General features: G+C 43.5%; 1 protein-coding gene across 5 annotated transcripts in view; it reads right to left on the reverse strand.

The window, feature by feature from the left end:
- SLC35D2 (solute carrier family 35 member D2) overlaps positions 1-22926 on the reverse strand; it is a 222178-nt gene that overhangs the window by 24338 nt on the left and 174914 nt on the right. For 4 of the 5 annotated variants that reach the window (XM_069762050.1, XM_069762047.1, XM_069762041.1 and 1 more), the window contains 3 exons: positions 16762-16829; positions 9962-10040; positions 3381-3463 (listed from right to left, as the gene is read on the reverse strand). In XM_069762050.1, coding sequence (XP_069618151.1) covers positions 3381-3463; positions 9962-10040; positions 16762-16829 — 230 coding nt within the window. Of the gene's footprint in view, positions 1-3380; positions 3464-9961; positions 10041-16761; positions 16830-17761; positions 17809-22926 lie in introns of those variants that run through there. The other variant, XR_011320504.1, reaches the window with a different exon arrangement.

The following is a 22926-nucleotide window of genomic DNA, read 5'->3' on the forward strand; positions in this document are numbered from 1 at the left end:
TACTCTCATCTGGAAGATGCAAGTGCAATTAATGACCTGGAGGAGGCGCTGCACCTTCTGTAAGCAAACTGTCAGTTTGACAGCTAGCTCAGATAACGGCCGACTCCAAGTCCGGGGTCAGCAAAATGCAGCTGTCGGGAGAGACACTTCGGACCACTGCATTAGGCGGCCTGACTGTGCCACTCTGCTGGCACCACCTGGGGAAGATGCCCCATTTGCTTCCCCCTAGATATGCCTGTTTTTACAGCAGGTGAAATAAGCATTGAACACGTCATTCATTTTCTAAGCACATATATTTCTAAAGGTGCTATTGACATGAAATTCTCACCAGAAGTCAGTAGCAACCCATCCAATCAAAACAGGTAAATAAATCAAACCATAAATAAGGAAAAAGTATTGAACACATGAAAAAAAAGAGATGCAAAAAAAAAAGCGTGGAAAGTCATGACACCAGCTGAAATCCATCAGTAATTAGAAAGCAATCTTGCCAGTGAAAAATAATATCAGCTGGTTAGGTGTCTCATTACCAAGGTGCCACAAGAAACATCTCATGATTGGTAAAAATATTGAGCTGTTGTGTTGTAATGACAGCATTGGTTACAAAATAATTTATGTTTCCAAATATCTAATTAAACATTTTTAACAAACAGAAACAGATAATATAGAGGAAGGGAGGGAAAAATAAAAAAATAAAAAAATGGAAAAAGGGGAGAATAGAAGTAGATTTTTGCCTTGCTTTATGGGGAGGGTAGATCAATGGGAAAAGGATAGGAAAGTGAATGAAGGAAAAAAGGGAAAGGAAATAAGGAGATAAGCAGCAATATAGTATAAGGTTTTCAAAGCATGCAAGAATTATAAACAATAACTTAACTTTACAATAAAAGGTATAACGAGAAGGTCAATTGGTAAATATTTTATGATGCATGTTTAATACAATGCTTACATCTTTTATAATAAGCTTCATAATAGTTTTTCGCTATAGCATGGCTTTTTTCATAAGAATTGTGCAGAGTAATCTTATCATACAGAAGAATTTCTAAACTACTGATGGTTCCAGTGAGCACTGGTGGGGCCATAATCTGGAAGGGAAAAAAACATTATTTCACCTTAAACAGGCCACGTCCAGGTGCTCCCCTCTAGTTTTCAGACACAGGAGTGTCCAAGAGCCAAGGTTCACCTGTGGAGAACTACAGAAAGACCTGGAATCTGTAGGTACAAGTGTTTCAAATAAAACTATAAGTAACGCACTCAACCTCCAAGGCCTGTATACACGCTCACCATGCAAGACTCCATTGCTGAACAAAAAGCATGTTGAAGCACATTTAAAATTTGCTCCACAACATTTTGACAAGCCTGTGAAATACTGGGGGGAATATAGTCTGGTCAGATGAGACCAAAATTGAACTCTTTGGATGCCATAATATACAACATGTCTGAAGGTCAAATGGCACTGCATATTACCCCATAAATACCATACAAACATTGAAGTTTGGAGGTGGGAATATCATGGTGCAGACTGTTTTTCAGCATGCGACACTGGCAAACTTCTTATAATTGAACGAAGGATGAATGAACAGATGTACAGAGATATTTGTGATAAACATCTGCTGCCATCTACCAGGATGATGAACATGAAACGAGGGTAGACATTTTGACTAGATAATGATCCAAAACACACAGCAAAAAAACTGTTAGAATGGGCCAAAATCACATCTGAGCAATGCATGCGACTAGTTTCTCCATACAGGAGGCGTCTAGAAGCTGTCATCACCAACAAAGGCTTTTGGATGAAGTATTAAAAACATTTCAGTAAGCGTGTTCAATACATTTTCCCTGTGTCATTTCTCATTATTACACATAACTTAATGTATGGACATCTATGGTTTGATTTCTTTGACTCTGGATTTGGGTTTTTACTAACATCTAGAGAGATGTTCATTTCAATAGCACCTTTAGAAATATATTCACCTTGAAAATTGGTGACATGTTCAATGCTTCTTTCACCCGCTGTATTTAGACTATCTAGCCTAAGTCTATATCAGCTGTTTGTTGGTTTACTGTGGCAGAAATTTGTACTGATTTGTTGACATTGTTGCCACCTTCAAGCCACTCATCTTTTTCCACTAGAGCACATCTCTTTCCATCTAGATCATGCATATTTGTCAAGAAAACGCAGCAGAAAGTGTCTAAAAATAAATAATACATTTGGTGCAAGCCATGAAAGACAATATTTTGGCAGTTAGCTTAATAAATATCTGAACCAATTGTGAAATTTTTGTTTGTTTTTTGTTCCCTTTCAAAATTGTATCCAGTTTATGCTTTTCAATCTATATTTCTATAACTTTGTAATAGCTATAACTCATCGGCAAAAAAGAAAAGTCAACTTTCTTATAGCTATGCTGACGGAAAAATAACGTTATGGCTCTTGGAAGGCTAGGAGGAAAAAACGGAAAGCAGAAAAATGGAGTAATAATGTAACAAATTAAATTGCTAAGGTTTTTTTAATCAGGTTTTTGTTTCAATATATTAGGTTTTGCTTGGAAATCACAACCTATGCAGTACTATATTTAAAGACATGCCCTTGGAGAATATTTAGTCTTGTTCCACATCAGACAAAACAATTCCACTATTATTGATACTCCCTATGGTGAGTGGTGTTAATCGAACAAGAAGAAATTGAGAAATTAATCAACATGGAGAATCCAGAACTTTACACCCTGTAGATGATGGATTCTGTTCAAAGGAATATCAGACTGAACATCTGTAGTATCCTGGTTCTGACTTTTACTGGACTGAAATCACTCTACAAGCTAATGATAGCACTTTGATAGAGCTGGAAGCTGAATTTACACCTCCTTTATTAGATGATAATCTAACAAACACAATTGAGTGTCATATTAAGTATCAAAAAAATTGAGATTTATTGAACCATTGGAAATGTTAAATAGACCATGCTATCGAGCTGGTATGTGAACATACCAATAGTTAATGAAGATGTTATTACTGACCTGCCAAAACATGTGAAGTGTTCCAGGTTAGATTTTTGTTAACGCAAGATCCAACTACATTGATAAATGTTAAACCCATAGAAGGATAAAATATGTAGAAAGAAGATTCTTTAAATACAATCTAGTTTGTTTCTCAGAATAGGAATGTGGACACCAAATAATACTAGAGTTCACAATTTTAAACCTGTGTTACATTTCCTGGCTTTCCTTCGCAATCCACAAATGTCTTGTCAGTTGTCACATATTGTACAACAAATAGTAAATAGATAAGTACTTGATATTCATGAAACATTTTAAAAATATTTAAAAAAAAATAAAAAATGTGCATTTAGTACAATGAGATGGTAACAATAAAACAAACATGGTACTTACCAAATATTTAAGCCTAAAAAATTTAGCCAAGAAAACATATAATCTCCTCCAATAAAAATTCCAATGTAGGCGATAGATACATTCTGTAAAAAAAAATATAATTGTAGTAAACAAGGTATCAAATAATCATAATATTGGACCTGACACCAGACATCACAATAGACACCGAGTACCTATTCAAATAGATATCTTAGACCCAATGAGGCTGGTGTATTTACTCATAAAATCCAAGTCAGAGTAGCTGTGTAATTCTTTATATCCAACATGAATCTCTGCCCACCTACTCTGCTGGACAAAAGCCTCAGTGTCCCTCCTCCCTGATACCAAGATCTCACAGTGCTTAGTAAAAGCTGTAGATGTTGGTCAGGTTGGGCAGAGATTGATTACACTTTGCCCATGATTAACTAAGTCTGGGTGGTACATGCCAATCTCAATGAGGCTGCGTGATGGAGTAAGATGAGCCTGATTCATTAAGAGATTTAATGAATCAGGTGCGCCTTACAAGTGGGGTGCACTGTTGTGAATTCTGTGGCAGAGCTCCCTCCTGTGGTCACAAGTGGTACTTCGGCTGATTCTCTCTGTGAGCTTCCGTTGGTGGAGGAAAGTGGTACTGCGGCTTCTGAGTTTCCTTCCTCAGGTGATGTGGTGAAGTCGTTAGGTGCTGCTCTATTTAACTCCACCTAGTGCTTTTATCCTGGCCTCCAGTCAATGTTCTAGTATTGGACCTGTTTCCTCCTGGATCGTTCCTGTGGCTTGCTGCTCTGCATAGCTAAGTTCCGCTTTGCTATTTTGTTTGCTGTTTTTTCTTTCCAGCTTGTCTATTTGTTTTTTCTGCTTGCTGGAAGCTCTGGGACGCAGAGGGTGTACCTCCGTGCCGTTAGTTCGGTACGGAGGGTCTTTTAGCCCCCTTTGCGTGGTTTTTGTAGGGTTTTGTGTTGACCGCAAAGTTACCTTTCCTATCCTCGCTCTGTTCAGAAAGTCGGGCCTCACTTTGCTAAATCTATTTCATCTCTACGTTTGTCTTTTCATCTTAACTCACAGTCATTATATGTGGGGGCTGCCTTTTCCTTTGGGGTATTTCTCTGAGGCAAGGTAGGCTTATTTTATATCTTCAGGCTAGCTAGTTTCTCAGGCTGTGCCGAGTTGCATAGGGAGCGTTAGGCGCAATCCACGGCTGCCTCTAGTGTGGTTGGAGAGGATTAGGGATTGCGGTCAGCAGAGTTCCCACGTCTCAGAGCTCGTTCTATATTTTTGGGTTATTGTCAGGTCACTGTATGTGCTCTGACCTCTATGTCCATTGTGGTACTGAATTACCTTTTCATAACAGTGCACATTGGTGCTCTTTTTCAGAAATCTTACCTGTCAGGAAATGGTGTCACAATTTAGGTGTATAATGCGCCAAAACTGATCATGAATTAAATAGGTGAGCGTTGCTACCCCTTCGTCCAACCCCAGCTTCACCCACTTTGGTGGTCCTGGCTGAAACTAACATTAAAATCCCAAAAGTGTATAAATTTGTGTGCAATTCTGTGTGTCAGGACTCAGCTGTTGGGTGACCCGGAAACAAGGGGCTCCTTCCCTGTCCCTAACACTATGGGGCGCCCTAGCTTGCCCTATTCTCCAGGATACTTCTGAAGGTGATCATGCCAGGGCAGCGACCTTTGTCTTATCTCCTGAGTTAGCCCTCCATCTGTTTTCTTCCCCCACTCAGGGAAGAGGGGCGCTGCTGTGCCACCAACCCGATAAACATGCTACACAAACAAGGGTAAACTGAAAGCACCAAGCATACAAAATATTCACTCACATATAACAGAGGAATAAACCGGGGAGGGGAAGATGGGGAAAAAACAAAGCAGAGGAGGGAAGGGAATTACCACACTTGCAAACCATGCAACAGTCACAGATATCTCCTACAAAACTGCTTCTCATATGAACACCTCTCCTCCTAAGCCATGCAGCAAATGCTAGCTCTGATGAAAAGAAATAAACACCATCAAAAAGGAGAAGTGCTTCTTCTTAGTGCAGGAGTAGGAGCAATCAGACGCTGCGGTCTTATGGCTCCTCTCTGATGCGGTAACTCCGTGACACTGTGAAACGTAAACATCTTAATTATTTGGGGCCTTGAACTTCCACTTTTTGCCTAGACCGATCTTAAAATAAGAATTTATGAGGATTATACAGCCATTCTTACATTGAAAAATTCTAAGAGATCTACTTAATAATGTATGTAGCTTATACTGTGAAAACAGGTAACAGATTGCCTTAAAACGTTTTTTTTTTGCATACATATAACATATAGCATCTGAATCCATTTCTAGCAGCAACCGCATCCAAGTGTAATCTGGAGAAATATTCAGACAAATGTACCTTGCTCTATTCAAAATGATAAAACCACAGGATATAGCTTGGCTGACTGTTAGTCCTATAAACTAAATCCCTAAATATGGAAAAATTCTTTATATTTGTGCATTCAAAATTGTTAATTTGGTAAAATATTAATAAGAATACCTTATCTAAGATTGGTATCGCAAGACCGACGATCATATTCTGATTACGGCTCATGATGTTCGGACTGAGACTGTTGAGATCAATACAGGAGACCCATGGCTGGTCCAAACATTGAGGCCGATTTCACACGACATTCATAGATCAAGAATAATTTCAGTCATATAGTATGAACTAGTGATATGACCCTATACAAGTAGTGTGTATGACACTACGCCTCATACAGAATATCATATCTCAGTCAGGTCCTACTTTTGGGGATCAACATTTTTCATACAAACTAATAATGGTTACAGGGAATCTATCAGTAGAATCAACCCTACTAAGCAGTCTATATGGGCATGTACAGTACAGACTAAAAGTTTGGACACACCTTCTCATTTAAAGATTTTTCTGTATTTTCATACATTTATATGAAAAAGTTTGGGCACCCCTATTAATCTTAAGCTTAATGTTTTATAAAAATTGGTTACTTTGCAACAGCTATTTCAGTTTCATATATCTAATAACTGTTGGACACAGTAATGTTTCTGCCTTGAAATGAGGTTTATTCTACTAACAGAAAATGGGCAATCTGCATTCAAACAAAATTTGACAGGTGCATAAACATGGGCACCCTTATCATTTTCTTGTTTTAAATGCTCCTACCTACTTTTTACTGACTTACTAAAGCACTTTTTTTGGTTTTCTAACCTCATTGAGCTTTGAACTTCATAGACAGGTGTATGCAATCATGAGAAAAGCTACTTAAAGTGGCCACTTGCAAGTTGTTCTCCTGTTTGAATCTCCTCTGAAGAGTGGCATCATGGGCTCCTCAAAACAACTGTCTAATGATCTGAAAACAAAGATTATTCAACATAGTTGTTCAGGGGAAGGATACAAAAAGCTGTCTCAGAGATTTAACCAGTCAATTTCCACTGTGAGGAACATAGTAAGGAAATGGAAGAACACAGGTACAGTTCTTGTTAAGGCCAGAAGTGGCAGGCCAAGAAAAACATCAGAAAGGCAGAGAAGAAGAATGGTGAGATCAGTCAAGGACAATCCTCAGACCACCTCCAGAGAGCTGCAGCATCAACTTGCTGCAGATGGTGTCACTGTGCATCGGTCAACTATACAACGCACTTTGCACAAGGAGAAGCTGTATGGGAGAGAGATGAGAAAGAAGCCGTTTCTGCAAGCACGCCACAAACAGAGTTGGCTGAGGTATGCAAAAGCACATTTGGAGAAGCCAATTTCTTTTTGGAAGAAGGTCCTGTGGACTGATGAAACCAAGATTGAGTTGATTGGTCATACAAAAAGGCGTTATGCATGGCGGCCAAAAACACAGCATTCCAAGAAAAACACTTGCTACCCACAGTAAAACGTGGTGGAGGTTCCATCATGCTTTGGGGCTGTGTGGCCAATGCCGGCACCGGGAATCATGTTAAAGTTGAGGGACGCATGGATTCCTCTCAGTATCAGCAGATTCTTGACAATAATGTTCATGAATCACTGACAAAGTTGAAGTTACGCAGGGAATGGATCTTTCAGCAAGACAATGATCCAAAACACCGCTCCAAATCTTCTCAGGCATTCATGCAGAGGAACAATTACACTGTTCTGGAATGGCCATCCCAGTCCCCAGACCTGAATATCATTGAACATCTGTGGGATCATTTGAAGACGGCTGTCCATGCTACCATGCCGTTAACTGAACGGGAATTGTTTTGTAAAGAGGAATGGTCAAAAATACCTTCATCCAGGATCCAGGAACTCATTAAAAGCTACAGGAAGCGACTAGAGGCTGTTATTTTTGCAAAAGGAAGATCTACTAAATATTAATGTCACTTTTCTGGTGGGGTGCCCATACTTATGCACCTGTCAAATTTTGTTTGAATGCAGATTGTACATTTTCTGTTAGTACAATAAACCTCATTTCAAGGCAGAAACATTACTGTGTCCAACAGTTATTAGATATATGAACCTGAAATAGCTGTTGCAAAAAAAACAATTTTTTATAAAACATTAAGCTTAAGATTAATAGGGGTGCCCAAACTTTTTCATATAACTGTAACTATGAAAATTGTACATTCACACTGAAGGCATCAAAACTATGAAGTAACACATGTGGAATTATATACTTAACAAAAAAGTGTGAAACAACTGAAATTATGTCTTATAAACTTATATAGTTTCCAGAGTTAATCACCGGAAATGGTTATCACTTCACAGGTGTGCCCTGTCAGGTTTAATAATTGGGATTTCTTGCCTTAAAATGGGGTTGGGACCATCAGTTGTGTTGTGCAGAAGTCTGGTGGATACACAGGTGATAGTCCTACTGAATTGAATTGTATTATGGCAAGAAAAAAGCAGCTAAGTAAAGAAAAATGAGTGGCAAGAAAAAAGCAGCTAAGTAAAGAAAAATGAGTGGCCATCATTACCTTAAGAAATGAAGGTCAGTCAGTCTGAAAAATTGGGAAAACTTTGAGTGTCCCCAAGTGCAGTGGCAAAAACCATCAAGCGCTACAAAGAAACTGGCTCACATGAGGACCGCCCCAGGAAAGGAAGACCAAGAGTCACCTCTGCTTCTGAGGATAAGTTTCTCCGAGTCACCAGCCTCAGAAATCGCAGGTTAACATCAGCTCAGATTAGAGACCAGGTCAATGCCACACAGAGTTCTAGCAGCAGACACATCTCTACAACAACTGTTAAGAGGAGACTTTGTGCAGCAGGCCTTCATGGTAAAATAGCTGCTAGGAAACCACTGCTAAGGACAGGCAACAAGCAGAAGAGACTTGTTTGGGCTAAAGAACACAAGAAATGGACATCAGACCAGTGGAAATCTGTGCTTTGGTCTGATGAGTCCAAATTTGAGATCTTTGGTTCCAACCACCGTGTCTTTGTGCAACGCAGAAAAGGTGAACGGATGGACTCTACATGCCTGGTTCCCACCGTGAAGCATGGAGGAGGAGGTGTGATGGTGTAGGGGTGCTTTGCTGGTGACACTATTGGGGATTTATTCAAAATTGAAGGCATATTTAACCAGCATGGCTACAACGGCATTTTGCAGCTGCATGCTATTCCATTCGGTTTAGTTCGTTTAGTTGGACCATCATTTATTTTTCAACAGGACAATGACCCCAAACACACCTCCAGGCTGTGTAAGGGCTATATCACCAAGGAGAGTGATGGGGTGCTACGCCAGATGACCTGGCCTCCACAGTCACCAGACCTAAACCAAATTGAGATGGTTTGGGGTGAGCTGGACCGCAGAGTGAAGGCAAAAGGGCCAACAAGTGCTAAGCATCTCTGGGAAATCCTTCAAGATTGTTGGAATACCATTCCCAGTGACTCTCTTGATGAGTGAAGCTCATCAAGAGAATGCCAAGAGTGTGCAAAGCAGTCATCAAATCAAAAGGTGGCTACTTTGAAGAACCTAGAATATAAGACATATTTTCAGTTGTTTCACACTTTTTTGTTAAGTATATAATTCCACATGTGTTAATTCATAGTTTTGGTGCCTTCAGTGTGAATGTACAATTTTCATAAAAAAATACAGAAAAATCTTTAAATGAGAAGGTGTGTCCAAACTTTTGGTCTGTACTGTAGGTCAAAGAAATTTGAATCAAATGATACATCAGATCATGGATATCAAGGTTTCATTCCAGAGAAATCCACATTTTTCTTAATATGTGCATGAGCTGTTTAAGATCTATGCGCGGGACACATCTCACAGAGAATTTGCCTCCAAAGCTTGTTTTAAAATTAAATAAGGAGTTATCAGTTACTGAGACATGTAATGACTGACAGTCTGTTCTCCTGATCATCATGTCTCACACTGGTAACTCCCCTTATTTTCATTTAAAATTAGCCCTTTGAGATTCTACTGAATGATTCCCTATGATACCATTAGGGCAGACATTTAGGCCTTACTAACTGGATACTCTATAAATGTCTGATACATGGGCATGGCTGCATGGAGCACAACAATAGTATACGGCACATGGTATTTACATACCTATTATATATTTTGCACATCTGAAATACAGTAGACATTTTTGCATCAGGAATTGCTCAAGTGCGGAAAGAAGATTTACCTTGAGGGCACCAATGACTGTGGTAGTAAGTGGTGAATTGTAGTAACTGCAGAGTACTATCGCATAAAGGAGCACAAACCTGCAATAAAGAGAAGCAGAATAAATGCGGCTATATGTGGTGAGAGAGGGAGCTGAAAACGGAATGATGGCTATGGCATTACACAGTAGTTATAAATTGGTGCCCATTACGACTTAAAATCTAAAATTTAAAGCGTACTTGTCCTTTCACACAAACCGGGTAGAAAATCCCGGTCTTGCTGCCCTCATCCTCGTCCACAATGCACATTGGTGCACGTACCATCTAATATGTCCAGGAATTGCCCTGATTCTCCTGCTCTGTAACTTGCCAGTCACTCTTTTGAGGGAGCAATTTGTATTCTTCAGAATCTTGCCAGCACCATAGATACATGAACCTCCTTTCCCTGACTTCCCAGCATGCACTGCACCGTAAGTCTACCTTGACTGTTTGGTCTGAATGGTGCAGTCTTGCTTTATTTTGTCACATACACTGCTCCATATCTATCCCAGACAGCGGTGCATTATTCCCGGATGCCTGGGGCAGATGCAGAGTGGTGTTTGTAATGACATATAGCTCTGCTCTCTTCTCCCTGCACAGTAATCGCCGCCAGTGTGATCCCGTTAGACATGATCCTGCTGTGGCCAGATAAGCATATAAAATATGGTGGGCTTCTGGAGTACTTGGAGGGGGCTGCCTGTGTCTGTCTCTAGTCCTCCCTTCACCTCCATAAAACTTTATGAACACCAACTGTCATCTATCTTAGTAATGTGAAAATCTGTCTTCGTTGAATACAGATTTTACCACTGAATACAGAGATTACAGAGTAAAAGAGCAGTCATCCAAAGAGAGAAGCTTATTTCTCCAATAAGATATATTACAAAGTTTCTTATTTTCACCTGTAAAAATGGAGGGAAAATTGAAACGACGACTACTCTTTAAATAATGCAGGATGAGTAACTGCTAGTGATGAGCGACGTACTCAGATAAGATTTTATCGGAGTGTGTTCGGGTGCTGAGTGACTTGGGCATGCTCCAATAATATGTTTGAGTCTGAGACTACATGTGTCACGCTCGCGTCCAGACTGGTTGGCGCAGGTGTAAGGGGTGTGCAGGCCACTGGTTTGAGCCCTGCATTCCTGTGCATGCCTACCTAATGAAACTGGGTACTTTTTATGTTTGCTGTGTGCCCTGTGTAGTTTATGATAGCTGACACTGTTTAATATGATAATGGCTGACACTGTTCTGATATCTGTGTGTTAGGGACAGTCAGTGGCAGTGGTAGGTCAGCATTGGGAAGGGTTATGGCAGTGTAGTTGTGGGTTAGTGTTAAGGAGGGCACTGTAGAGTAGGAGATTAGATTGTGTTGAGAACTGGTTTCAGTCAGAGTAGTGACAGTTGAGAAAGGGGGCGGAGCGAGTGTAGTGGCAGGGAGAGTGACTTTCTGAGGTAATTTTCAGGTAGTGGGAGGAGCTAGAACAGAGTGAGAGGAATTGTTCTAGAAGGAGTGGCAGTGGTTGTGTGGTGAGTTACAGTTGAAAGAGACAGAAGAAGCACTGAGGGAAGCAGGTCTGGAGATGTTAGATCTTGAAGCAGGTGAATAGCGAGGCAGTCTGGAAGGGTTGGTGGCTTGTATGTGGGTTACCTCCCATGACGTCCGGGACTTAAGGTCCGAACAGGAATTGCAGAGGCAACCTGATTTTTCACCCAGGATGGGGAAAGTGAACGGGGAGCACCTAGTATCAGAAAGCTGGAATTCCCAGGGGACTGTGGGTCTGGAAGCCATGGTGCTAGAAGATAAGCTGAAGGAAAAGACCAGGGAAAGTGCAGGAGGAGAAGTTCTTATGTCTTTTGAAGATTGTAGGATTAAGTCTGTTATGAAGATGCACGAATTGAGTAAAGTTTTATTGAAAATGAATCGGAACTTTTATAACATTTGTGTGTGTCTGCAACGGATTGGAGCCCTGTATGCTGCGAAAGATTCTCACTCACAGGTGGGTGAACTACTTGACACACACAGCACACCACAAAATGGACATGATATTTCTGTAGTGGAGCATCGGGGTGTGATGAGGAAGCAGCAGCAGTCCCTCAGTATGGCTACCACCCTGGCCCCGTGACACAGGCGTGCAGCCCCACTGGACCACAGACCAGACTACCCTGGAAGGGGCGTAACTAAGTAAGCTTCCTAGGTCTTCGCTGGAGCCTCTGATGGTGAGGTCAGACTTGTGCAGCAGAGGCTACCAGGTACCACTCCAGGGAGGTGTCTGGCTGTGGCTGCTGATCCCACTGGGGAACGGAACACCGGGGAGAACCTGTTCAGACAGGAGGACTTAAGAATAGGTAGAGAAAGACCGCAAGAGCGGCAAAAGCGGATGCAGAGCGAAAGCACAGGAGCTAGAGCCAAGAACAGAGATGCAGGAGTCGGTGCCAGGAGGAGGAGCCAAGTGCAGAAATGCAGGAGGCGGAGCCAAGAGCAGGAGGAGAAGCCAAGTGCAGAAACACAGGAGGCGGAGCCAAGAGCAAGAGACGTAGAACCGCAAGGAGCGGAGCCAGGTAGAACAACAAGGAGCGGAGCTGCAGAGCAAAGCCACAGAGTGCAGAGCAAGGTCAGAGTGCAGAGCAAAGTTACAGAGAGCAGAGCGGAGAGCAAAGCCACAGAGTGCAGAGCTGAGAGCAGAACAAAGTCAGAGTGCAGAGCTGAGTGCTGAGCAAGACAGAGTGCAGAGCTGAGAGCAAAGCCACAGAGTGCAGAGCTGAGAGCAGAGCAAAGTCAGAGTGCAGAGCAAGACACAAAGTGCAGAGCCCAGAGCAAAACCACAGAGAGCAGAGCAAGGTCACAGAATGCAGAGCAAGGAGCAAAGCAAGGTCGCAGAGAGTAGAGCCAAAAGCAGAGCAAGGCAAGACACAGAGTATGCACAGCAGGGAAAGGAAACCAAGGCAGGGATATAAACGGACACAGGAACAGGACTAGGCTAAGACAAAGTCAGGAACAGGTCAAGGAACAGACACATGGACAAAAGCCAGGGTACGATGGCCCTCTGGGTGGCGGACATAGGCCAGGGTGCGAAGCCCCGCTGGGTGGCTACACAAGGACATAGGCCAGGGTACTAAGTCCCACTGGGTGGCTACACAGGACACAGATCAGGGTACAACTCCTCCCTCTGGGTGGCAGACACGAGACTAAAAGAGACAGGGCCTGGCACCTCAGCAGCTAAGAACTGACTGAGGGAGTAAGTTGCACAGGCCCCCACCAATGGGTGGGGAAGTCTTAAGTACAGGAAGCAAGGTACACACAGTCTCAATAAGACACAGGAGTTGCCGGCACTGCCCCCTTATGCACACACAGACAGAGCATGCACAGAGCAATCAGCAGACATGAGGCGCACAGCATGGAGCTAGCAGCAGAGAGAAGTCACAACATGGCACAGAGAAGTAAGTGAGTTGGAGTATAATGCAGGTGGGGGTTGGAAGGCCATGCAGTGATGCCAGCAGGGTTGTTACAGTGCCCTCCCTTTATGGCCCCTCTTCTTCAAGTTCGCCAGGATTATTTGCAGAAGAAGAATAGGTCCACACACAGACCAGGCCAACAAGACATCTTCTGGGTAGAATAAGGCAGGTGGTTTATCAGGAATCTCAGAAAGCAAAGTCTCTTTGTGCTCAACAGGGTTAGCTTCCACAATGAGCTGGACCACCTCCTCCAGGTAGACAGGTAACAGGGACTTGAATGCTGCTATCTTAACATCTTGAATGGATTACCTGTTTATTAGCTGCAACACATGCATAGATTACCTGTTTGTTAGTCGCAACACATGCACAGATTACCTGCTTGTTAGCCACAACACATGCATGGATTACCTGTTTATTAGCTGCAAAACATGCATGGATTACCTGTTTATTAGCCGCAACACATGCAGGGATTACCTGTTTATTAGCTGCAACACAGGCATGGATTACCTGTTGCTAGCCGCAACACATGCATGGATTACCTGTTTGCTAGCCGCAACACATACAGAGATTACCTGTTTGTTAGCCGCAACACATACAGAGATTACCTGTTTGTTAGCCGCAAAACATGAATGGATTACATGTTTATTAGCCGCAACACATGCAGGGATTACTTGTTTGCTAGCTGCAACTCATGCATGGATTACCTGTTTATCAGCCGCAACACATGCATGGATTGCCTGTTTGTTAGCCGCAACACATGCAGAGATTACCTGTTTGTTAGCCGCAACACATGCAGGGATTACCTGTTTGTTAGCCGCAACACATGCATGGATTACATGTTTGTTAGCCACAACACATGCAGAGATTACCTGTTTATTAGCCACAACACATGCATGGATTACCTGTTTGTTAGCCGCAACACATGCAGAGATTACCTGTTTGTTAGCCACAACACATACATGGATTACCTGTTTATTAACCACAACACATGCAGGGATTACCTGTTTGTTTGCCGCAATGCATGCAAGGATTGCCTGTTTGTAGCCGCAACACTTGCAGGGATTACCTGTTTGTTAGGCAATCCCGCATGTGTTGTCGCTGTTGAGCATTTGCAAGACATGCAGGCATTCGGACTCGAACATATTTTTCGAGCACGCTGAAATCACTACGTTAGCACCCAAGCATGGTCAGATAACACATTATCCGAGCATGTTCACTCACTAGTAACTGCACATTTCTTGTTTGTGACAAATGTACTTGTCATATAAAAAAAGGAGAAAGAAAATGTGAATGTCACAAAATCAAAGGAAAAGGCATGTGATGCAACATTGTAGTCTACCAAGACTAGATGCACAGTGATAGAAGGGTTTGGATAATGACTAGTACTGAATAGTAATACACATTACATGAATGTAGCTGGACTGAATGATCTCAGTTGGACGGGCCATCTAACGGCAGATGTCATGAGAAAGAAGAATCTCAATATGTCCAATCCTTTGTTCTCCCAGGAGATAAGCCACTACCAGGGATGTCAGGCAGCAGCTTGTTCCCCTTCACTATTGAGAATACAAGCACATGCAGAGTCTAGCAGGCATGTCTATATGGGTGGGAAGCATTAGGCCAACAGACTTTTAAGGTGAAGGCAAACTGAGACCTTAGCAAATGTAAACTAAAATCAAGCACATCTATATATATAATTGTCTAAGGGTTTTTCTGTCTGTCTGTCTGTCTGTCTGTCCTGGAAATCCCGGCTCTCTGATTGGTCGGGGCCGCCAGGCCTCGACCAATCAGAGACCGGCACAGCATCGACGTAGAAATCCCGCGTCTCTGATTGGTCGAGTCCGCCAGGCCTCGACCAATCAGCAACGGGCACAGCGACGATGATGTCATAAAGGACGTAGACATCTCACGTTTCTGATTCAGCGACGGGCACAGTATCGACGTAGATGTCATAATGGTTGCCATGGCGACGATGATGTCATAAAGGTTGCCTTGACCAATCAGCGACGGGCACAGCGACGATGATGTCATAATGGTTGCCATGGCGACAATGATGTCATAAAGGTTGCCTCGACCAATCAGCAACGGGCACAGCGACGATGATGTCATAATGGTTGCCATGGCGACGATGATGTCATAAAGGTTGCCTCGACCAATCAGCGACTGGCACAGTCTGCCGCAAATTCTGGAATCATCATTGTCCATATACTACGGGGACATGCATATTCTAGAATACCCGATGCGTTAGAATCGGGCTACAATCTAGTCTATATATATAATTGTCTAAGGGTTTTTCCGTCTGTCTGTCTGTCTGTCTGTCCTGGAAATCCCACGTCTCTGATTGGTCGAGGCCGCCAGGCCTCGACCAATCAGCAACGGGCACAGTGACGATGATGTCATAAAGGACGTAGAAATCCCACGTTTCTGATTCAGCGACGGGCACAGTATCGTCGTAGATGTCATAATGGTTGCCATGGCGACGATGATGTCTTAAAGGTTGCCTCGACCAATCAGCGACGGGCACAGTCTGCCGCGAATTCTGGAATCATCATTGTCCATATACTACGGGGACATGCATATTCTAGAATACCCGATGCGTTAGAATCGGGCCACAATCTAGTAGCATTATATATAGTACTAGATTGTGGCCTGATTCTAACGCATTGGGTATTCTAGAATATGCATGTCCCCGTAGTATATGGACAATGATGATTCCAGAATTCGCGGCAGACTGTGTCCGTCGCTGATTGATCGAGGCAACCTTTATGACATCATCGTCGCCATGGCAACCATTATGACATCTACGTCGATATTGTGCCCGTCGCTGAATCAGAAACGTGGGATTTCTACGTCCTTTATGACATCATCGTCGCTGTGCCCGTCTCTGATTGGTCGAGGCCGCCACGCGGGATGTCTACGTCCTTTATGGCATCATCGTCGCTGTGCCCGTCGCTGATTGAATCAGAGACGTGGGATTTCTATGTCGATACTGTGCCCATCGCTGATTGGTCGAGGCCTGGCGGCCTCGACTAATCAGAGACGCGGGATTTCCAGGACAGACAGACAGACAGACAGAAAGACAGACAGACAGATGGAAAAACCCTTAGACAATTATATATATAGATACCTTCTGACAATATAAACCGTCCTGTTAAACAGGGAGATCAATGAGCGTTATTCATGTGGATGTTTATACTTGCAATATAATTGCCGTCAGGGTGGGTCACTAACGATTTGGCCATCTTATATGAAGCCAGCAAACTATGGTTTAATATTTAGTTTAGTGAGATCAAGTATATTTATCCATTAATGCAACATATCTCTGCCTACTTACCCCATCATGCAGGCGAGGAGAAATTGGAAAACAAAATAGAAATGTGTCCACTTGCTGAAATGTATCGCCTAAGGAAAGACAGTGCATGCACATATTACAGCCATATAATTCCTGTATTAATAAATGCAGCAATAAGTCTATAATTCACTATCTTTTAGCATTACAATAAAATGATGAGAACCATTTTCATACCAAAGTATTTTGTTTTAATATTTGCAACCAAACTAATAGTGGAATAAACTGAGAAACGGTATAGCAGAATTACTGGTATCTCCTGTGTGTTTTGGACCCACTTCTGGCTATATCTTGTAAATACTGCTACAAAATATTGCTGAGTGAAAGTAGCCTAAAAGATTAATCCATAATAATCTCTTCTACCAAATGACTAGCTCCAATTGGATGTGGAACCTTTCTGGCCCTCTTATATTGGAAGCCTATAGGCGTAGCTAGAGGTTCGGTTCAGGTGGGGGAAAGGGGGGTGAAACATCTGAGTGGGCCCCTAACCAGCTAACCCCTGATTACAACTATGGTGGGGTACCCCAATTGTGTATCGAGGAAAACCTCAGCAGATGATCGTGCTATTACTGAAAAATCTCCATACAAAGCCCAACACTGATATTACCGCCATACTGTGACCATATAGTGGTAGATACCAGTCCTGCTGAACATATAAGAGATTACAGTACAGTTACAACTGACATTCTTTCTGATGGAGTAGTTCACTTTTCCCATCTTTTCTATCTTGCCCAGAACGACTTGACAACTTCTTCCAGCAACAACTCGTTGGCAGATATTACAACAAAGACACATTTGCCTTGTCACATTTCCAGCTCCGTCCCCATCTATTCCCAACCTGCATAAATGCCTCTTCATACTGATATCTCAATGCTGAGCTGCTGCTGTTTCCGTATGTGTCTCTATTACCGCACCTGCTGTTTGGCACAATAACAGCACTCCTCTTAATGCCCCACATAATAATGTCCACCAATATGCCCCTTACATAGTAATAATGCATCCTTTGCGTCCTCTAGATGTTAAAGATGCCTCCTGTAAAACAAGAAAATGTTAATGCCCTGTGCAAATGCATGTCCACATTTTGCCCCTAGAAAGTGATAATGCCCCATGTGCACTTTTCACAGTCACAATACTGAAATAGTGAGTGCCCCTATAACAATAATACTTCTTAAGTGCCCATTTAATATTTAATAATGTCCACTGAGTCCCCATATGTACAGCTCCCCTATACACAGTATGATGGGCCCACAGCTCCCTTATACACAATATGATGGGTCCACATCTCCCCTCTACATACAGTGCCTTGCGAAAGTATTCGGCTCCCTGGAACTTTTCAACCTTTTACCACATATCATGCTTCAAACATAAAGATACCAAATGTAAATTTTTGGTGAAGAATCAACAACAAGTGGAACACAATTGCTTGCAGCTTGTCAATTCTTAGTGTTTTTTCACCATTTGAAATGAGTAAGTGAAAAAGAGCAGCAAAAATGTTGCCATCAGTTTTTGCAGCATTTTAATGAAAAAAAGCATGGACAGCAGTATGTGAAACCCATTTATTTTGGGATTATCCCGAGTTTAGAACATTATGTCTTGGTATCTTCACATGAGCATGGATGTTACTATTAGTACAGTTTAATTAAATTAGTGACACATGTTAGAGTATACAATGCCTGACCTACCTAACCCCTTAATCCCATATGATGTACTATCCCGTTGAGGTGACCTGGGACTTAATTCCCAGGGATGGGAGAGTACATCATAGGCGATCGGCTGCACTCAACGGGGGAGCGCGGTCGATCGCCGCCGGGTGTCAGCTGATTATCCCCCGGAACACTGCAATCAAACATGATCACAGCGTTCCGGTGGCATAAGGAAGCATCGCGCATGGAGGGGGCTCCCTGCGTGCTTCCCTGAGACCCTTGGTACATCGCGATGGGGCGTGACTAATAGGCTGTGAACCAGACACTATGCAGTACCATTGTGTGAACAACACCCTATGTGGGCTTTTATTGTGCAATTGTATACTGGCCAGTCACCCCCTCCAGGAGTGGGTATGTGGAGAGTGGCTGTTGATCTGGTATTTTGCACCTGTGTTGCTAACATCTTGCTTTATGGGCTGGCTGCACCCTGCAGTGCATTTGTTCTAAGATTTGGGCAGGTAAGTGTTGCTGCCTTTTTTTCTGCTGTTGAAAATTGAATTTTTGTAGACCTTGAGTCTCTAGTGGCTTTGCTATTTAGTTTAGTGTGGAATTATATCCAATTTGGCTTTAGGACAATTCTTTTTGTGTTTTTTCATTTAAGACAAATTAAATGAAGATAATAATACCAAAGAATTTGTGTTTGCAATCATTTTCAGGAAGAAAATGAGTATTATCTGACAGAATTGCAGGGATGTCAATACTTTTGGCCATGACTGGATAAATAAACATGGTACCGCTGAAAACGACATCTTTTCCCACAAAAAAATGAGCCACCATACAGCATCATCAGCGAAAAAATAAAAAAGTTATAGTCCTCAGAATAAAGCGATGCAAAAATAATTTTTTCTATATAAAATAGTTTTAATCGTACAAAAGCGCCAAAACATTAAAAAATTATATAAATGTGGTATCACTGTATTCGTACTAACCCGAAGAATAAAACTGCTTTATCAATTTTACCAAACGCGGAACGGTATAAACGCCCCTCCAAAAGAAATTCATGAATTGCTGGTTTTTGGTCATTCGGCCTCACAAAAATCGGAATAAAAAGCGAGAAAAAAATGTCACGTGCCCAAAAATGGTACCAAAACAAACGTCAACTCGTCTTGCAAAAAACAAGACCTCACATGACTCTGTGGACCAAAATATGGAAAAATTATAGCTCTCAAAATGTGGAGACGCAAAAATTATTTTTTGCAATATAAAGCGTCTTTTAGTGTGTGACAGCTGACAATCATAAAAATCTGCTAAAAAACCCCACTATAAATAGTAAATCAAACCCCCCTTCATCACCCCCTTAGTTAGGGAAAAATAATAAAATTAAAAAAATTTATTTATTTCCATTTTCCCATTAGGGTTAGGGTTGGGGCTAAAGTTAGGGTTAGGGCTACAGTTAGGGTTGGGGCTAAAGTTAGGGTTAGGGTTGGGGTTAAAGTTAGGGTTGGGGCTAAAGTTAGGGTTGCGGCTAAAGTTAGGGTTAGGGTTGGGGCTAAAGTTAGGGATAGGGTTGGGGTTAAAATGTTAAGGTTAGAGATGGGGCTAAAATTAGGGCTCTGTCTGCTGCGGTCTCCCATTCGGTATCGGCCGCAGTGGGCTCTGCTCAGCAGAGACGTCGCTCCCAGCGTCTCGCTGGGGCTGATTCGGTGCATAGGGTCACTACTGCCTTTTCTGGCTTTCCTATGGTACCCTGCACTGATCTGCGGCGAGCGAGCCTCTCTGGGACTAAGTCCTTGTTTACTCACACTGAGCATGCCCAGGGCAGAGTCTCCCATTGGAGGTCGAGGGCCACATGTTCGGTCACATGCTCAAGTGCTGCAGTAAATTCCATTGGTCCTTCTGGAAGGTCCTGAAAGGGCAAAACATGCTCAAGTACTGCAGCACTTTCCATTGGTCCTTCTGGAAGGTCCTCAAAGGGCAAAAACTTCAGTAGCAGCTTCCTGTGCTGCAACTATATAAACTGCGCATGACCGCACGGCCATGCGCTAGTATTGTCTTATGTTATGTGCTTTGCGCCAGTGTGGTCACATGTATGTGTGTTCAGGGACCCGGCTGAAATAAGCCCCTAGAATGCTGGCTCCTCCGGCGAGGAGATTGAGTCTGAGTGTATTCAGGGACCCGGCTGAAATAAGCCCCTAGAATGCTGGCTCCTCCGGCGAGGAGTTTTGTGTGTTTGTGTGACCACTGACTGCTCTCTGTTTGGGCAGTTAGCCTGTGCCTCTGTGGAGTCTAACAGGGCACAGTGCTTTCCTTTCACGGCTACTCAGTGAATTAACTGAGTTAGTCTATACCGCCATATAGCTCCGCCGTTTGCTAGCAGCAGGTACTCCTGCACGGTGGACCCCGGGCTGCGAACGCACCAATATCAATAAACATCTCTATTTACTCGGTGTGTTCCGCTAGCCCTAACAGAATACTAGCGCCAGGGTCTGGCTAGTAAATGGCGGACATTCAGCAATCTTTGCGGTATATCCAGCAGCTGGAGGGTAGGTTGGCGGCTCTCGAGAGCTCAACCTCAGCTGTGGATGTTACCGCAGTTGCTGTACAGGCTGCTAGCGTGGCTGCAGCAACCTTGTCCACTGCCACCCCTGTTCCGACGTTATCTCGCCTCCCGCTGCCAGAAAAATTTTCTGGAAATAGCAAAACTTGTAGGGGATTCGTGAGTTAGTGCTCTATTCACCTTGAGCTCCTGGCTGCACGTTTTCCTACAGAGCGGGCTAAGGTGGGATTTATTGTGTCTCTTTTGTCGGAGAGGGCGTTGGAGTGGGCTACGCCGCTGTGGGAGCGTGGTGATCATGTGGTGCAGAGTGCTCCGTTGTTCCTGAGCACTCTGAAAAAGGTCTTTTTAGGACCTCAAGTCACCCATGACACAGCGCTCCAACTACTGGCATTAACTCAGGGTGAGTCCTTGGTCAGCCATTTTTCCGTCCGCTTCCGTACTTTAGCTTCCGAGCTGGAGTGGTCGGATAAAGCCCTTATCCCCATATTTTGGAGGGGCCTGGCTGACCACATTAAGGACGCTCTGGCCACTAGGGAGATTCCTGCCACACTGGAGGAGTTAATAACTGTCTACTCGTATTGACCTCCGTTTTAACGAGCGGAGGTTGGAGCAAGCCCAGTGTAGGCAGAGGTTTCGGCTGGCTCCCACCTTCGCCAAACCTTTGGAATCTCCAGTCCAGGCATCCGAGTCACATGAGGCCTTAGAGGTGACACGAGCGGGATCCAAGTCTCAGTCTGCCCGTGCACATAAGGTCCGTCATGTTTGCCAGCAGTCAGGACACCTTGCCTCCAAGGGTCCTCAGCGGTCGGGGAAACGTCAGCGTCTAGTGGCAGTTGGAGGAGGTACACTAGACACGGCGACGTTTGCCTCAAAGTTGTCCTTCAAGGGGACAATTACCATAGGCCCATCCACTCTTATGGTGGAGCTATGCGTGGATTCTGGGGCAGAGGGTAACTTTATGTCTTCCGCTTTTGCCCAGCGTCACGCAATACCCTTGGTGATGCTCGCCAAGCCAGTAACCGTTCGAGTGGTAAATGGGTCAACACTACCTTCACAGATTACCCACCAAACCATTCCTTTCACGCTATCTGTGTCTCCATCACATCAGGAGATAATCTCCCTATTAGTCATTCCTGAGGGAATTGATGAGGTCCTGTTGGGGATACCATGGCTTCGCTACCGTTCTCCTCATATTGAGTGGTCCTCTGGGAGAATTTTGGGATGGAGTAAATCCTGCGAGGGTAGATGTCTGAGGGAGTGCGTTCAGGTTGCTACTACACAGGTACCCACAGATCTTTCCTCTCTCCCCAAGCACTATTGGCCCTATGCAGACGTGTTCTCCAAAAGAGCTGCGGAGACCCTTCCGCCTCACCGCCCCTATGACTGTCCTATTGACCTCTTGCTTGGTGCTGAGCCTCCCCGGGGTCGAGTCTATCCGTTATCTCTCCCGGAGACGGAGGCAATGTCCCAGTACATCCAGGAGAATCTGGCAAGAGGATTCATTAGGAAGTCAGTGTCACCGGCGGTGGCAGGGTTCTTCTTCGTAAAGAAGAAGACTGGAGACTTACGTCCATGCATAGACTACAGGGGTCTTAACGCCATCACCGTTAAGAACAAGTACTCACTACCCCTGATATCTGAGCTGTTTGATAGGCTACGGGGAGCGAGGGTATTTACAAAGTTAGATCTGCGGGGTGCTTACAACCTGATTCGCATCCGTGAGGGGGATGAATGGAAGACGGCTTTTAACACCAGGGATGGGCACTATGAATATCTGGTGATGCCCTTCGGGCTCTGTAATGCCCCAGCCGTTTTCCAAGACTTTGTGAACGACATCTTCCGGGATATGCTCACCACCTCGGTCGTAGTCTATCTGGATGATATTCTCATCTTCTCTCCAGATATTGACTCCCATCGGAGAGATGTTCGCAAAGTCTTCGACCTCTTACG

This window comes from Ranitomeya imitator, chromosome 1 (assembly GCF_032444005.1).
Source record: "Ranitomeya imitator isolate aRanImi1 chromosome 1, aRanImi1.pri, whole genome shotgun sequence".
Lineage (NCBI taxonomy): Eukaryota > Metazoa > Chordata > Amphibia > Anura > Dendrobatidae > Ranitomeya > Ranitomeya imitator.